Here is a 16,528-nt window from a genome sequence, read left to right as displayed (position 1 = left end):
TAGCGTCCCTTGCGGTGAAGGGGTGGGGGGGGGGTGTCGAGTGTCGCGCCGCGGTGACGTCAGCAGGCGCGCCGCGGTGCCGTGTCGGTGAGGCGGCGCGGTGAGGTGTCGGTGTCGCGCCGCGGTGACGTCAGCAGGCGCGCCGCGGTGCCCTGTCGGTTGTCGCGGCGGTGTGACGTATCGCTGTCGCGGCGGTGACGTCAGCAGGCGCGCCGCGCTGACCGCGTGTGTGTCTCCCCGCGGTGCCGCGTCGCTGTCGCGGAGCGCTGTGACGTGTCGGTGTCGCGGCGGTGACGTCAGCAGCGCGCCGCGATGTCGGAGGCGCTGTCCCCGCTGCCGTTGCCGTTACCGGGCGGCGTGCGGCGCGCGCGGCAGCTGCTGCACATGACGGTGCTCGCGCAGGCGGCGGCGCCGGGCGGGCGGGACCTGGCGGCGGGAAACAACTACGGGGAGGTGGCCGTGTTCAGGTACCGATAACTGATCGATAACCCATCGATAACTGATCGATAACCCATCAATAACCCATCGATAACCCATCAATAACCACCCTATAACTGTCCTGGAACAACTACGGGGAGGTGGCCGTGTTCAGGTACCGATAACCCATCGATAACCCATCGATAACCCATCGATAACTGATCAATAACCACCCCATAACCGTCCTGGAACAACTACGGGGAGGTGGCCGTGTTCAGGTACCGATAACGATCGATAACCCATCGATAACCCATCGATAACCCATCGATAACCGCCCCATAACCGTCCTGGAACAACTACGGGGAGGTGGCCGTGTTCAGGTACCGATAACTGATCAATAACTCATCGATAACCCATCGATAACCCATCGATAACCCATCGATAACTGATCAATAACCCATCGATAACTGATCAATAACTGATCGATAACCACCCCATAACCGTCCTGGAACAACTACGGGGAGGTGGCCGTGTTCAGGTACCGATAACGATCGATAACCCATCGATAACCCATCGATAACTGATCAATAACCCATCGATAACTGATCGATAACCACCCCATAACCGTCCTGGAACAACTACGGGGAGGTGGCCGTGTTCAGGTACCGATAACTGATCAATAACCCATCGATAACTGATCAATAACTGATCGATAACCACCCTATAACTGTCCTGGAACAACTACGGCGAGGTGGCCGTGTTCAGGTACCGATAACTGATCGATAACCAATCGATAACCCATTGATAAGTGTCCTGGGAACAACCCTGGGAACAACTACAGCGAGGTCGCCGTGTTCAGGTACCAGAACCGATCGATAACCGATCAATAACTGATCAATAAGTGTCCTGGGAACAAGTGCAGGGGGATCGCCGTGTTCAGGTACCGATAACCGATCGTTAACCGATCGATAACTGATCAATAACTGATCAATAACTGATCGATAACTGATCAATAACTGATCGATAACCGATCGATAACTGATCAATACTGATCGATAAGTCTCGTGGTGACCCCGGGGGGCGGGACCAACGTGGTTCCCATTCCCCGCAGCCTCTCAGCCTCACCCAGGGAACCCGGTTTAACCCATTAACCCAGTCTAACCCAACCCAGTCTAACCCGTTAACCCAGGTAACCCAGTTAACCCAGTTTAACCCAGTTAACCCAGGTAACCCAGTCTAACCCAGTTTAACCCAGTCTAACCCAGTCTACCCAGTTTAACCCAGTCTAACCCAGTCTAACCCAGTCTAACCCAGTCTAATCCAGTCTAACCCAGTCTAACCCAGTCTAACCCAGTCTAGCCCACTTAACCCAGTCTAACCCAGTTTATCCCAGTCTAACCCAGTCTAACCCAGTCTAGCCCAGTTAAGCCAGTCTAACCCAGTTGCCCCAGTCTAACCCAGTCTAACCTAGTTAAGCCCAGTTAAGGCCAGTCTACCCCTCTTTACCCCAGTCTAACCCAGTTAAGCCCAGTCTAGCTCAGTTAAGCCCAGTCTACCCCAGTTAACCCAGTCTAGCCCAGTGAAGCCAGTTAAGGGCAGTTTACCCCAGTTTAGCCCGGTCTAACCCAGTTAAGCCAGTCTAACCCAGTTAAGCCCAGTCTAACCCGGTTAAGCCGAGTCTAACCCGGTTAAGCCCGGTCTAACCCAGTTAAGCCCAGTCTAACCCAGTTAAACCCAGTCTAACCCAGTTAAGCCCGGTCTAACCCAGTTAAGCCCGTCTAACCCAGTTAAGCCCGGTCTAACCCAGTTAAGCCTGGTCTAACCCAGTTAAGCCGTCTAACCCAGTTAAGCCCGGTCTAACCCAGTTAAGCCCGGTCTAACCCAGTTAAGCCCGTCTAACCCAGTTAAGCCCGGTCTAACCCAGTTAAGCCCAGTCTAACCCAGTTAAGCCCGGTCTAACCCAGTTAAGCCCAGTCTAACCCAGTTAAGCCCGGTCTAACCCAGTTAAGCCTGGTCTAACCCAGTTAAGCCCAGTCTAACCCAGTTAAGCCCGGTCTAACCCGGTTAAGCCCGGTCTAACCCAGTTAAGCCCGGTCTAACCCAGTTAAGCCCGTCTAACCCAGTTAAGCCCGTCTAACCCGGTTAAGCCCGGTCTAACCCGGTTAAGCCCGGTCTAACCCAGTTAAGCCCGTCTAACCCAGTTAAGCCCAGTCTAACCCAGTTAAGCCCAGTCTAACCCGGTTAAGCCCGGTCTAACCAGTTAAGCCCGGTCTAACCCAGTTAAGCCCGTCTAACCCAGTTAAGCCCAGTCTACCCAGTTAAGCCTGGTCTAACCCGGTTAAGCCCGGTCTAACCCGGTTAAGCCCGGTCTAACCCAGTTAAGCCCGTCTAACCCAGTTAAGCCCAGTCTAACCCAGTTAAGCCTGGTCTAACCCGGTTAAGCCGGTCTAACCCAGTTAAGCCCGGTCTAACCCGGTTAAGCCCGGTCTAACCCGGTTAAGCCTGGTCTAACCCAGTTAAGCCCGGTCTAACCCGGTTAAGCCCGGTCTAACCCAGTTAAGCCCGGTCTAACCCAGTTAAGCCCGTCTAACCCAGTTAAGCCCGTCTAACCCGGTTAAGCCCGGTCTAACCCGGTTAAGCCGGTCTAACCCAGTTAAGCCCGTCTAACCCAGTTAAGCCCAGTCTAACCCAGTTAAGCCCAGTCTAACCCGGTTAAGCCCGGTCTAACCCAGTTAAGCCCGGTCTAACCCAGTTAAGCCCGTCTAACCCAGTTAAGCCAGTCTAACCCAGTTAAGCCTGGTCTAACCCGGTTAAGCCCGGTCTAACCCAGTTAAGCCCGGTCTAACCCGGTTAAGCCCGTCTAACCCAGTTAAGCCCAGTCTAACCCAGTTAAGCCCGGTCTAACCCGGTTAAGCCCGGTCTAACCCAGTTAAGCCCGTCTAACCCAGTTAAGCCCAGTCTAACCCAGTTAAGCCTGGTCTAACCCGTTAAGCCCGGTCTAACCCAGTTAAGCCCGGTCTAACCCGGTTAAGCCCGGTCTAACCCGGTTAAGCCTGGTCTAACCCAGTTAAGCCCGGTCTAACCCGGTTAAGCCCGGTCTAACCCAGCTCCCGTCCCCGCAGCCTCTCGGCCGCCCTGAGCGCCGACGCCAAGGAGGAGAACAAGCGCCCGCTCGGCCTCTTCCAGGGTGAGCCCCGCCCCCTTTAGGCCACGCCCAATTGGGCCACGCCCCTTAGGCCACGCCCCCTTAGGCCACGCCCCCTTGAGCCCCTCCCATGACGCTTTGCCACCTCCCACTGCCCCCCTTAGGTCCCGCCCCACTCAGTCCCCGCCCCCCTCAGTCCCCGCCCCAGAGGCCCTGCCCCCTAAGCCCCGCCCATTTAGACCCCACCCCATTAGGCCCCGCCCCTTGAGCTCCTCCCATGCTCCTTTACTCCCTCCCACTGCCCTCCAGCCCCCACCCAGCCCCTTTAGGCCCGGCCCCCTGAGACCCCGCCCCCCAAGCCCCGCCCCCTGAGCCACCCCAAGCCCCGCCCCCTTAGACCCCGCCCCCTAAGCCCGCCCCTTGAGCTCCTCCCATGCTCCTTTACTCCCTCCCACTGCCCTCCAGCCCCCACCCAGCCCCTTTAGGCCCAACCCCCCGAGACCCCGCCCCCGCAAACCTCGCCCCCCCAAGCCCCGCCCCCCAAGCCCCGCCCCCCCAAGCCCCGCCCCCGCTAAGCCCGCCCCTCGCAGCGCACGCGGGGCCCGTGTACGCGCTGCTGGGCACGGAGCGGCTGCTGCTGAGCGCCAGCGACGGGGAGTGCAAGGGCTGGAGCTGGAGCGAGCTGGGACGCAAGGTCAGCCGGACGCCGGGGTCCCCCCGGACGCCTGGGTCCCTCCCGAACTCCTGGGTCCCTCCCGAACTCCTGGGTCCCCTCCTGAACTCCTGGGTCCCTCCGAACTCCTGGGACCCCTCCTGAACTCCTGGGTCCCTTCCCGAACTCCTGGGTCCCCTCCTGAACTCCTGGGTCCCTTCCTGAACTCCTGGGTCCCCTCCTGAACTCCTGGGTCCCTTCCTGAACTCCTGGGTCCCCTTCCCGAACTCCTGGGTCCCCTCCTGAACTCCTGGGTCCCTTCCTGAACTCCTGGGTCCCTCCGAACTCCTGGGTCCCTCCTGAACTCCTGGGTCCCTCCTGAACTCCTGGGTCCCTCCTGAACTCCTGGGTCCCCCCTGAACTCCTGGGTCCCTCCCGAACTCCTGGGTCCCTCCCGAACTCCTGGGTCCCTCCCGAACTCCTGGGTCCCTCCTGAACTCCTGGGTCCATCCCGAACTCCTGGGTCCCTCCTGAACTCCTGGGTCCCTCCCGAACTCCTGGGTCCCTCCTGGAACTCCTGGGTCCCTCCTGAACTCCTGGGTCCCTCCCGAACTCCTGGGTCCCCTCCTGAACTCCTGGGTCCCTCCTGAACTCCTGGGTCCCTCCGAACTCCTGGGTCCCTCCTGAACTCCTGGGTCCCTCCCGAACTCCTGGGTCCCTCCCGAACTCCTGGGTCCCTCCCGAACTCCTGGGTCCCTCCCGAACTCCTGGGTCCCTCCTGAACTCCTGGGTCCATCCCGAACTCCTGGGTCCCTCCTGAACTCCTGGGTCCTCCCTGAACTCCTGGGTCCCTCCCGAACTCCTGGGTCCCTCCCGAACTCCTGGGTCCCTCCCGAACTCCTGGGTCCCTCCCGAACTCCTGGGTCCTTCCTGAACTCCTGGGTCCCTCCGAACTCCTGGGTCCTCCTGAACTCCTGGGTCCCTTCCTGAACTCCTGGGTCCTTCCCGAACTCCTGGGTCCCTTCCCGAACTCCTGGGTCCCCTCCTGAACTCACTGGGTCCCTTCCCGAACTCCTGGGTCCCTCCCGAACTCCTGGGTCCCTCCTGAACTCCTGGGTCCCCTCCCGATGCCTGGGTCCATCCCGAACTCCTGGGTCCCTCCCGAACTCCTGGGTCCCTCCCGAACTCCTGGGTCCCTCCCGAACTCCTGGGTCCCTCCCGAACTCCTGGGTCCCTCCTGAACTCCTGGGTCCCTCCTGAACTCCTGGGTCCCTTCCCGAACTCCTGGGTCCCTCCTGAACTCCTGGGTCCCTCCGAACTCCTGGGTCCCTCCCGAACTCCTGGGTCCCTTCCTGAACTCCTGGGTCCCTTCCCGAACTCCTGGTCCCTCCCGAACTCCTGGGTCCCTTCCTGAACTCCTGGGTCCCTTCCCGAACTCCTGGGTCCCTTCCTGAACTCCTGGGTCCCTCCCGAACTCCTGGGTCCCTCCCGGACGCCTGGGTCCCTTCCTGAACTCCTGGGTCCCTTCCCGAACTCCTGGGTCCCTTCCCGAACTCCTGGGTCCCTTCCTGAACTCCTGGGTCCCTTCCCGAACTCCTGGGTCCCCTCCTGACCTCCTGGGTCCCTCCCGAACTCCTGGGTCCCTCCCGAACTCCTGGGTCCCCTCCTGACCTCCTGGGTCCCTCCCGAACTCCTGGGTCCCTCCCGGACGCCTGGGTCCCCACCCAGACCCCCCTCATCCCCCTTTTCCCCCCTCCCCCCACCCAGGGCTGTCGGGAGGTCTGGACCCGTCGGCCGCCTGCAGGTGAGCACCCGAACTCCTGGGTCCCTTGGGGTACTCCTGGGTCCCTCCCGAACTCCTGGGTCCCTTGGGGTACTCCTGGGTCCCCCCTGAACTCCTGGGTCCCTCCCGAACTCTTGGGTCCCCTCCCGGACACCTGGGTCCCTGGGGGTACTCCTGGGTCCCTTGGGGTACTCCTGGGTCCCCGGTTTCCCCAGGAACACTCTGGAGGTTCCCGAGATCACCAGCCTGGAGCTGAACACGCGGGTGAGGGCGTGTGACCCCTGACCCCTGGCTGACCTCTGACCCCTGGCTGACCCCCATGTGACCCCCTGACCCCTGGGTGACCTTTGACCCCTGTGTGACCCCAGGATCACTCTCTGTTTCTGGCCGGGGGCGACGGGACCATTTGGGTGATGGATCTGGAGAGCGGAACCTTCACGGTGACAATGGGGACAATGGGACAACAATGGGACAATGGGGACAATGGGACAATGGGACAACAATGGGACAATGGGGACAATGGGACAATGGGACAATGGGACAAAAATGGGACAATGGGACAATGGGACAATGGGACAATGGGACAATGGGACAATGGGGACAATGGGACAATGGGGTCAATGGGACAATGGGACAATGGGACAATGGGGACAATGGGACAATGGGACAATGGGGACAATGGGACAATGGGGACAATGGGGACAATGGGACAATGGGACAATGGGACAATGGGGACAATGGGACAATGGGACAATGGGACAATGGGACAATGGACAATGGGACAATGGGACAATGGGGACAATGGGACAATGGGACAGTGGGACAATGGGACAATGGGACAATGGGACAATGGGGACAATGGGACAATGGGGACAATGGGACAATGGGACAATGGGGACAATGGGGACAATGGGACAATGGGGACAATGGGACAATGGGACAATGGGACAATGGGGACAATGGGACAATGGGGACAATGGGACAATGGGGACAATGGGACAATGGGACAATGGGGACAATGGGACAATGGGGACAATGGACAATGGGACAATGGGCTCATTGTCCGTCCGTCCGCAGGCGGCGCTGGACGGACACACGGACGTCGTCCATTGTCTGGCCCTGCGGGACCCGCAGCCGCAGCTGCTCTCGGGGGGCGAGGACGGGACCGTGCGCCTCTGGGGTGAGAAATGGCCCAAAACCCCCCCAATTCGCCCCAAAATCAGCCCCAGGCCCTCCCCCACCCCCGCGGCGCTGGGCGGAGAAATGGACCCAAAATCAGCCCTTTTCGCCCCAAAATCAGCCCCAAAATCAGCCCCAAAACCAGCCCAAATCATCCCCCAATCCCCTCCCCCACCCTGAGGTTCTGGGGAGAAATGACCCAAAATTGACCCATTTTGCCCCAAAATCAGCCCCAAAATCAGCCCAAATCCCCTCCCCCATCCCCATGGTTCTGGGGGAGAAATGGACCCAAAATCGCCCCTTTTCGCCCCAAAATCAGCCTCAAAATCAGCCCCAAATCATCCCCAATCCCCTCCCCCACCCTGAGGTTCTGGGGGAGAAATGACCCAAAATCGACCCATTTTGCCCCAAAATCAGCCCCAAAATCAGCCCAAATCATCCCCCAATCCCCTCCCCCACCCCCACGGCGCTGGGGGGGAGAAATGACCCAAAATTGCCCCATTTTGCCCCAAAATCAGCCCCAAAATCAGCCCAAATCCCTCCCCCATCCCCATGGTTCTGGGGGAGAAATGGACCCAAAATCGCCCCTTTTCGCCCCAAAATCAGCCTCAAAATCAGCCCCAAATCATCCCCAATCCCCTCCCCCACCCCTGAGGTTCTGGGGGAGAAATGACCAAAATCGACCCATTTTGCCCCAAAATCAGCCCCAAAATCAGCCCAAATCATCCCCCAATCCCCTCCCCCACCCCCACGGCGCTGGGGGGGAGAAATGACCCAAAATTGCCCCATTTTGCCCCAAAATCAGCCCCAAAATCAGCCCAAATCCCTCCCCCATCCCCATGGTTCTGGGGGAGAAATGGACCCAAAATCGCCCCTTTTCGCCCCAAAATCAGCCTCAAAATCAGCCCCAAATCATCCCCAATCCCCTCCCCCACCCCTGAGGTTCTGGGGAGAAATGACCCAAAATCGACCCATTTTGCCCCAAAATCAGCCCCAAAATCAGCCCAAATCATCCCCCAATCCCCTCCCCCACCCCCACGGCGCTGGGGGGGAGAAATGACCCAAAATTGCCCCATTTTGCCCCAAAATCAGCCCCAAAATCAGCCCAAATCCCCTCCCCCATCCCCATGGTTCTGGGGGAGAAATGGACCCAAAATCGCCCCTTTTCGCCCCAAAATCAGCCTCAAAATCAGCCCCAAATCATCCCCAATCCCCTCCCCCACCCCTGAGGTTCTGGGGGAGAAATGACCCAAAATCGACCCATTTTGCCCCAAAATCAGCCCCAAAATCAGCCCAAATCATCCCCAATCCCCTCCCCCACCCCCACGGCGCTGGGGGGAGAAATGACCCAAAATTGCCCCATTTTGCCCCAAAATCAGCCCCAAAATCAGCCCAAATCCCCTCCCCCATCCCCATGGTTCTGGGGGAGAAATGGACCCAAAATCGCCCCTTTTCGCCCCAAAATCAGCCTCAAAATCAGCCCCAAATCATCCCCAATCCCCTCCCCCACCCCTGAGGTTCTGGGGGAGAAATGACCCAAAATCGACCCATTTTGCCCCAAAATCAGCCCCAAAATCAGCCCAAATCATCCCCCAATCCCCTCCCCCACCCCCACGGCGCTGGGGGGAGAAATGACCCAAAATTGCCCCATTTTGCCCCAAAATCAGCCCCAAAATCAGCCCAAATCCCCTCCCCCATCCCCATGGTTCTGGGGGAGAAATGGACCCAAAATCGCCCCTTTTCGCCCCAAAATCAGCCCAAAAATCACCCCAAATCATCCCAATCCCCTCCCCCACCCCCGTGATTCTGGGGGAGAAATGGACCCAAAATCGCCCCTTTTCGCCCCAAAATCAGCCCCAAATCACCCCCTGATCCCCTCCCCCCACACCCCCCATGTCAATTTTGGGTCATTTTGGGTCATTTCTGGGTGATTTTTGGGTCATTTTCTGTCACTTTTGGCTCGTTTTGGGTCATTTTTGGGTCATTTCTGGGTGGTTTTTGGGTCATTTTCTCTCACTTTTGGGTCATTTTGGGTCATTTTCTGTCACTTTTGGCTCATTTTGTGTCACTTGTGTCATTTTTGGGTCATTTTGGGTCATTTTTGGGTCATTTCTGGGTGATTTTTGGGTCATTTTCTCTCACTTTTGGCTCGTTTTGTGTCACTTGTGTCATTTTTGGGTCATTTTGGGTCATTTTGGGTCATTTTCTGTCACTTTTGGTTCATTTTGTGTCACTATTGTGTCATTTTTGGGTCATTTCTGGGTGATTTTTGTGTCATTTTGGGTCATTTTCTGTCACTTTTGGGTCACTTTCTGTCCTTTTGGGGTCAGTTTTGTCCCTTTTGGCCATTTTGGGTCATTTTTGGCCCATTTTGGGTCATTTTGGGCCCATTTTGGGTCATTTTGGGCCCGTTTTGGGTCATTTTGTGTGCTTTTCTCCCCAGATCTGCGCACGGGGACCCAGGTCCAGGTCATCGAGGTTCACAAGTACCAGGTGCCCAAAATCCCCTCAAATCACCCAAAATCCACCCCCCCACCCCCAAAAACCCCCCAAAAACCCCCCCAAATTGCCCCCAAATCCCCCAAAACGCCCCAAAATCGCCTCAAAACGCCCCAAAATCGCCTCAAAACGCCTCAAACTCATCAAATATACCCCAAATCCCCCCAAATTGCCCCAAATTGCCCCAAAATGCACCAAAAAACGCCCAAAATGCCCCAAAACGCCGCGTCTCCCCTTTCCCGCCCTTTGCCCCGCCCGCACTCGCCTCGTTGTCACATCACTTCCGGTCCCCCGGGGCGCCTCGGTACGCACCATTTCCGGTCCCCCCCCAACTCCCGCGACCCTGACCTTTGGTTCCGCCGCCACCCCCCACTCGCCTCGTTGTCACATGATTTCCGGTCCCCGGGGCGCCTCGGTACGCACCATTTCCCATCCCCCCCCAACCCCCGCGACCCTGAACTTTGGTTCCGCCCCCCCCCCCCCCCCCATTGCCACTTTCCCGAACTCCTGGGTCCACCCCCGGACGCCTGGGTCCCCTCTTCCCCCCCCCCACCAGGAGTGCAGCCGCCCCCAGCTGGGCAAGTGGATTCGCTGTTTGGCCACCGACGGTGATTGGATGGTGAGGGGGCGGGGGAGGGGCCAGGGTGGGGGTTGGGGGGGGCGGGGTCCCCCGTGACCCCGCTGACCCCGTGACCCCCCCAGGTGTGCGGGGGGGGCCCGGCCTTGACCTTGTGGCACCTGCGCTCCGTCACCCCCACCACCGTCTTTCCCCTCCCCCACCCGCAGCACCACGTGCTCTTCCACCAGGACCTGGTGAGTCAAACCAGTTCAGACCAGTTCAGACCAGTTCAGACCGGTTCAGACCAGTTCAGACCAGTTCAGACCAGTTCAGACCAGTTCAGACTGGTTCAGAGCGGTTCGGTTCCCAGTCCCTCCCGGTCCCCCCAGTTTGGTTCCCAGAGTCCCCAGTTCAGTTCCCAGTCCCCCCAGTTCACCTGGTTTAGTTCCCAGTTCCCCCAGTTTGGTTCCCAGTCCCTCCAGTGTCCCCAGTTTGATTTCAGGGTCTCTCCAAGTGTCCCCAGTTCAATTCCCAGTCTCCCCAGTTTGGTTCCCAGTGCCCCCAGTTCCCCCAGTTTGATCTCAGGGTGTCCCCCAGTTCCCCCAGTTCAGTTCCCAGTTCCCCCAGTGTCTCCAGTTTGATCTTGGGGTGTCTCCCAGTCCCCCCAGTTTGGTTTCTGGTTCCCCCAGTTCGATTCCCAGTCCCCCCAGTTTGGTTCCCAGTGCCCCCAGTTTGATCTCGGGTGTTTCCCAGAGTCCCCAGTTCAGTTCCCAGTCCCTCCCAGTTCACCCAGTTCAGTTCCCAGTTCCCCCAGTTTGATCTCGGGGTGTCTCCCAGTGTCCCCAGTTTGGTTCCTGGTTCCCCCAGTTTGGTTCCCAGTCCCCCCAGTTCACCTGGTTCAGTTCCAAGTGCTCCCAGTTCAGTTCCCAGTGTCCCCAGTTTGATCTCGGGGTGTCCCCCAGTTCCCCCAGTTCCCCAGTTCAATTCCCAGTCCCCCCAGTTTGGTTCCCAGACTCTCCAGTTCAGTTCCCAGTCCCCCCAGTTCCCCCAGTTTGGTTCCTGGTTCCCCCAGTTCAACTCCCAGTCCCTCCCAGTCCCCCCAGTTCAATTCCCAGTTCCCCCAGTTTGGTTCCTGGTTCCCCCAGTGTCCCCAGTTTGATCTCAGGGTGTTTCCCAGTTCCCCCAGTTTGGTTCTCAATGTCCCCAGTTCACCTGGTTCAGTTCCCAGTTCCCCCAGTTCGCCCAGTTTGATCTCGGGGTGTCTCCCAGAGTCCCCAGTTCAGTTCCCAGTCCCCCCAGTTCACCTGGTTTAGTTCCCAGTTCCCCCAGTTTGGTTCCCAGTCCCTCCCAGTGTCCCCAGTTTGACTTCAGGGTCTCTCCCAGTGTCCCCAGTTCAATTCCCAGTTCACCCAGTTCAGTTCCCAGTGCCCCCAGTTCCCCCAGTTTGATCTCGGGGTGTCTCCCAGTGTCCCCAGTTTGGTTCCCAGAGTCTCCAGTTCAGTTCCCAGTCCCCCCAGTGTCCCCAGTTTGGTTCCTGGTTCCCCCAGTTCAATTCCCAGTGTCCCCAGTTCAATTCCCAGTGTCCCCAGTTTGGTTCCCAGTCCCCCCAGTTCACCTGGTTCAGTTCCCAGTGCTCCCAGTTCAGTTCCCAGTGTCCCCAGTTTGGTTCCCAGTCCCCCCAGTTCACCTGGTTCAGTTCCCAGTTCCCCCAGTTTGATCTCGGGGTGTCTCCCAGTGTCCCCAGTTTGGTTCCTGGTTCCCCCAGTTCAGTTCCCAGTCCCTCCCAGTTCCCCCACTTTGGTTCCTGGTTCTCCCCAGTCCCCCCAGTTCGATTCCCAGTCCCCCCAGTTTGGTTTGCAGAGTCTCCAGTTCAATTCCCAGTTCCCCCAGTTCAGTTCCCAGTCCCTCCCAGTTCCCCCAGTTTGGTTCCTGGTTCCCCCAGTGTCCCCAGTTTGATTTCAGGGTCTCTCCCAGTGTCCCCACTTCAATTCCCAGTTCACCCAGTTTGGTTCCCAGTGCCCCCAGTTTGATCTCGGGGTGTTTCCCAGAGTCCCCAGTTCAGTTCCCAGTCCCTCCCAGTTCACCCAGTTCAGTTCCCAGTTCCCCCAGTTCCCCCAGTTTGATCTCGGGGTGTCTCCCAGTGTCCCCAGTTCAATTCCAAGTTCACCCAGTTCAGTTCCCAGTCCCTCCCAGTTCCCCCAGTTTGGTTCCCAGTCCCCCCAGTTCACCTGGTTCAGTTCCAAGTGCTCCCAGTTCAATTCCCAGTCCCCCCAGTTTGGTTCCCAGACTCTCCAGTTCAGTTCCCAGTCCTCCCAGTTCCCCCAGTTTGGTTCCTGGTTCCCCCAGTTCAACTCCCAGTCCCTCCCAGTCCCCCCAGTTCGATTCCCAGTTCCCCCAGTTTAGTTCCTGGTTCCCCCAGTGTCCCCAGTTTGATTTCAGGGTCTCTCCCAGTCCCTCCCAGTCCCCCCGTTCGGTTCCCACCCCCCAGCCCGTGGGTCCGTCCGTCCCCCCCAGCCCGTCCGTGGGTCCGTCCGTCCGCAGGTGGTGTCCGGGGGGCGGGGCCCCGTCCTGCACCAGTTCCACCTGAGCGGCGACGCCCGCGGCCGCGTGCCCGTCTCCTCCCCCGCCCTGCGCAGCCTCGCTCTGGCGCGGCGCCACCAGCACACGGTGGGCGGGGCCGCGGGGTGGGCGGGGCCTCGGGGGTGGGAGGGGCCGCTGAGTGGGCGGGGCCTTGGAGGGGCAGGGGCCACAGGAGTGGGGGGGGTCTCGGGGGTGGGCGGGGTCTCGGGGGTGGGCGGGGTCGCGGGGTGGGCGGGGTCTCAGGGTGGGCGGGGCCGCTGGGTGGGCGGGGTCGCGGGGGTGGGCGGGGCCTCGGAGGGGCAGGGGCCGTGAGGAGGGCAGGGTCTCGGGGTGGGCGGGGCCGCTGGGTGGGCGGGGTCGCGGGGGTGGGCAAGGCCGCTGGGTGGGCGGGGTCTCGGGGAGGGCGGGGCCGCGAGGTGGGCGGGGTCTCGGGGTGGGCGGGGCCGCGAGGTGGGCGGGGTCTCGGGGTGGGCGTGGCCGCGGGGGTGGGCGGGGCCGCGGGGGTGGGTGGGGCCGCGAGGTGGGCGGGGGTCTCAGGGGTGGGCGGGGCCACAGGGGTGGGCGGGGCCTCGGGGGTGGGCGTGGCCGCGGGGGTGGGCGGGGCCGCTGGGTGGGCGGGGCCACAGGGGTGGGCGGGGCCTCGGGGGTGGGCGTGGCCGCGGGGTGGGCGGGGTCTCGGGGTGGGCGGGGCCGCTGGGGTGGGCGGGGCCTCGGGGAGGGCGGGGCCGCGGGGGTGGGCGGGGCCTCGGGGGTGGGCAAGGCCGCTGGGTGGGCGGGGTCTCGGGGAGGGCGGGGCCGCGAGGTGGGCGGGGCCGCGAGGTGGGCGGGGTCTCGTGGTGGGCGGGGCCGCGAGGTGGGCGGGGTCTCGGGGGTGGGCGGGGGAACGGGGCTGAGGGGTGAGAGGGGCCGCGGGGGAGCAGGGGCCTGACAGGCGGGGCCGCAGGGTGGGCGTGGCCACGAGGGGTGGGTGGGATCTCGGGGTGTGGGCGGGGCCGCGGGGTGGGCGGGGTCTCGGGGGTGGGCGAGGCCGCAGGGGTGGGGGGGTCTCGGGGTTGGGCGGGGTCTTGGGGTGGGTGGGACCGCTGGGTGGGCGGGGTCTCGGGGTGGGCGGGGTCGCGGGGGTGGGCGGGGCCTCGGAGGGGCAGGGGCCGCGAGGAGGGCGGGGTCTCGGGGTGGGCGGGGGCACGAGGTGGGCGGGGCCTTTGGGTGGGCGGGGTCGCGGGGGTGGGCAAGGCCGCTGGGTGGGCGGGGTCTCGGGGTGGGCGGGGCCGTGGGGCGGGCGGGGTCTCGGGGTGGGTGGGTCCGCGAGGTGGGCGGGGTCTCGGGGTGGGCGGGGTCGCGGGGGTGGGCGGGGCCACAGGGATGGGGGAGGTCTCGGGGGTGGGTGGGGCCGCGGGATCTCAGGGGTGGGCGGGGCCTGATGGGCGTGGGCTGAGGGGTGGGTGGAGCCACGGGGGTGGTGGGGTCTGGGGGGGGGGTGGGGCCACGAAGGGTGGGTGGAGCCACGGGTGTGGTGGGGGCTGAGGGTGGGCGGGGCTGAGGGGTGGGTGGGGCCACAGGGGGGTGGGGTGTGAGAGAGGCGGGGCCTCGGGGGGTTGGAGCCATGGAGGGCGGGGCCCGGGGTAGCACAGGGGGCGGGGACATGGGGGTGGGTGGGGCCAGAGGGGTGGGTGGGGACGCGGGGGTGGGGCCAGTGAGTGAATGGACAGAGCCTGGAGGTGGGAGGGGCTTGAAGGGGGGTGGGTGGGGCCTAAAGGGGCGGAGTCAGATGGGATAAACAGCATGGATGGCTGTGGCTTAAAGACGGGGGCGGGGGAGTGGGGGAGGAGCCTTGGGTGGGCGTGGGCCGCGCGGAGGGGGCGTGTCCTGAGCCGGCCCCGCCCCCAGGTGCTGACGGCGGCCGGAAACAGCCCCAAGATCGACGTGTTCACCAACCTGGGCTACCGCGCGTTCTCATTGGCCTTCGCCTGACCAGTATAGGCCAGTACAGACCAGTATAGACCGGTATAGACCAGTATAGACCAGTACAGACCAGTACAGAGCAGTATAGACCAGTATAGACCAGTATAGACCAGTACAGCCCCCCCCAGTTCCACCCGCGGCCCCTCGGGGGGGGACGGAGCCGCTTCGGGACTTTCCGGCCGCTCCGAGCGGCTTCGGGTGTTTCCGGCACCATTCGGGTGTTTCCGGCACCATTCGGGTGTTTCCGGCACCACTCGGGTGTTTCCGGAACCACTCGGGTCCTTCCCCCCCCCACTCGGGCGTTTCCGGCACCATTCGGGTGTTTCCGGCGCCATTCGGGTGCTTCCCCCCCCACTCGGGTATTTCCGGCGCCACTCGGGTATTTCCGGCACCACTCGGGTGTTTCCCGCCCCCTTCGGCTCTTTCCGCCCACCCGGAGCCGAACCCGGAGGCCACGCCCCCCTCGGGGGCCTCTGGGTGGGGGTGGGGGGGGGTGTCTCTATGAGGTCAATAAAAGCGTCCGTTCGTCTGTCCGTCCCTCCCGCGTCCGTTTGTCGCGGCGCCGCAAACCTCCCCCCCCCCCACTCCTCGGTCCTCCGAGCCTACAGAGTCGGTCCTCCAAGGGCGAGCAGAGCGGCGCGGTCGCCACCACAGAGCCGCTTGGGAATTGGGGGGGGGGGGGGGGGGGGCGGAGCGTCGCTTTACTTCACTTCCGGCGGCGGCCGAGGCGATTTCCGGCGGGGCGGTCATCATGGCGCTGCGGGCGCGGGAAGCGGCGCGGGGTGAGGATGGCGGGAAAAGGGGGGGGGGGTGGCGGGAAAAGGGGGGGAAAGTGGCGGGAAAATGGGGGGGGTGGCGGGAAATGGGAGCGGGGGGGGGGCGGGGGGTGAAGGTCACCGGGGAACACGTGGGGGAGGCCCAAGAAACCCCCTTGGGGACCCCAAAACCCCCCCCAGAGACCCCCAAAAGCACCTTAGAACCCTCTAGAACCCCCTTAGGGACCCCAAAACCCCCTTAGAACCCCCCAAACCCCCTTTGGGAGTCCCCAGAACCCCCTTAGAACCTTCTAGAAGCCCCTTAGGGACCCCAAAACCCCCAAAACCCCCTTAGGAAACCTCTATGGGACCCCAAAACCCCCTTAGAACCCCCAAAACCCCTTTGGGACCCCAAACCCCCCTTAGGATCCCCCAAAATCCCCCATAGGACCCCCCAGAACCCCCAAAATCCCCCTTAGAACCCCCAAAATCCCACTTTGGGGACCCCAAAACCCCCTTAGAACCCCCAAAACCCCCTTAGAACCCCCTTTGGGATCCCAAAATCCCCCTTAGAACCCTCTAGAACCCCCATAGGGACCCCAAACCCCCCAAAATCCCCTTAGGAAACCTCTATGGGACCCCAAAACACCCTTAGAACCCCCAAAATCCCCCATAGGACCCTCCAGAACCCCCAAAATCCCCCTTAGAACCCCCAAATCCCTCTTAGAACCCCCAAAATCCCACTTGGGGACCCCAAAACCCCCTTTGGGAGTCCCCAGAACCCCCTTAGAACCTTCTAGAAGCCCCTTAGGGACCCCAAAACCCCCTTAGGACCCCCAAAACCCCCTTGGAACCCTCTAGAACCCCCTTAGTGACCCCAGAACCCCCAAAACCCCCTTAGGAAACCTCTGTGGGACCCCAAAACCCCCTTAGAACCCCAAAATCCCACTTGTGGACCCCAAAATCCCCCTTAGAACCCTCTAGAACCCCCATAGGG

The 16,528-nt window shown here is 61.7% G+C and overlaps 2 protein-coding genes across 4 annotated transcripts in view; both read left to right on the top strand.

Moving 5' to 3' along the window:
* The first annotated feature begins 128 nt into the window (after positions 1-128).
* THOC6 (THO complex subunit 6) lies at positions 129-15,309 on the top strand. Its single transcript, XM_065048047.1, has 12 exons — positions 129-467; positions 3,540-3,604; positions 4,153-4,256; positions 5,982-6,015; positions 6,209-6,261; positions 6,366-6,437; positions 7,075-7,177; positions 9,620-9,669; positions 10,232-10,294; positions 10,378-10,488; positions 12,776-12,901; positions 14,702-15,309. Exons 1-12 carry the CDS (start codon positions 313-315, stop codon positions 14,783-14,785), a joined length of 1,020 nt encoding a protein of 339 aa, XP_064904119.1. The 5' UTR covers positions 129-312; the 3' UTR covers positions 14,786-15,309.
* Positions 15,278-16,528, top strand: part of TUFM (Tu translation elongation factor, mitochondrial) — a 32,655-nt gene continuing 31,404 nt past the window's right edge. For 2 of the 3 annotated variants that reach the window (XM_065048046.1, XM_065048044.1), the window contains exon 1: positions 15,278-15,558. In XM_065048046.1, the coding sequence (XP_064904118.1) occupies positions 15,278-15,558 (281 nt within the window). The remainder of the gene's footprint in view (positions 15,559-16,528) is intronic. The other variant, XM_065048045.1, reaches the window with a different exon arrangement.

This window comes from Columba livia, unplaced genomic scaffold, assembly GCF_036013475.1.
Source record: "Columba livia isolate bColLiv1 breed racing homer unplaced genomic scaffold, bColLiv1.pat.W.v2 Scaffold_1934, whole genome shotgun sequence".
In the NCBI taxonomy this organism is placed as follows: Eukaryota; Metazoa; Chordata; class Aves; order Columbiformes; family Columbidae; genus Columba; species Columba livia.
This window is presented reverse-complemented; position numbering and strand designations above follow the sequence as displayed.

What these genes read in the sequence shown, in the direction of transcription:
- THOC6 (XM_065048047.1), top strand. Translation starts at nt 313, where the DNA reads ATGTCGGAGGCGCTGTCCCCGCTGCCGTTGCCGTTACCGGGCGGCGTG. An exon ending in TGGAGAGCGGAACCTTCACG is followed by an intron (nt 6,438 to 7,074) that starts GTGACAATGGGG and finishes GTCCGTCCGCAG; the next exon opens with GCGGCGCTGGACGGACACAC. An exon ending in CGGGACCGTGCGCCTCTGGG is followed by an intron (nt 7,178 to 9,619) that starts GTGAGAAATGGC and finishes TTTTCTCCCCAG; the next exon opens with ATCTGCGCACGGGGACCCAG.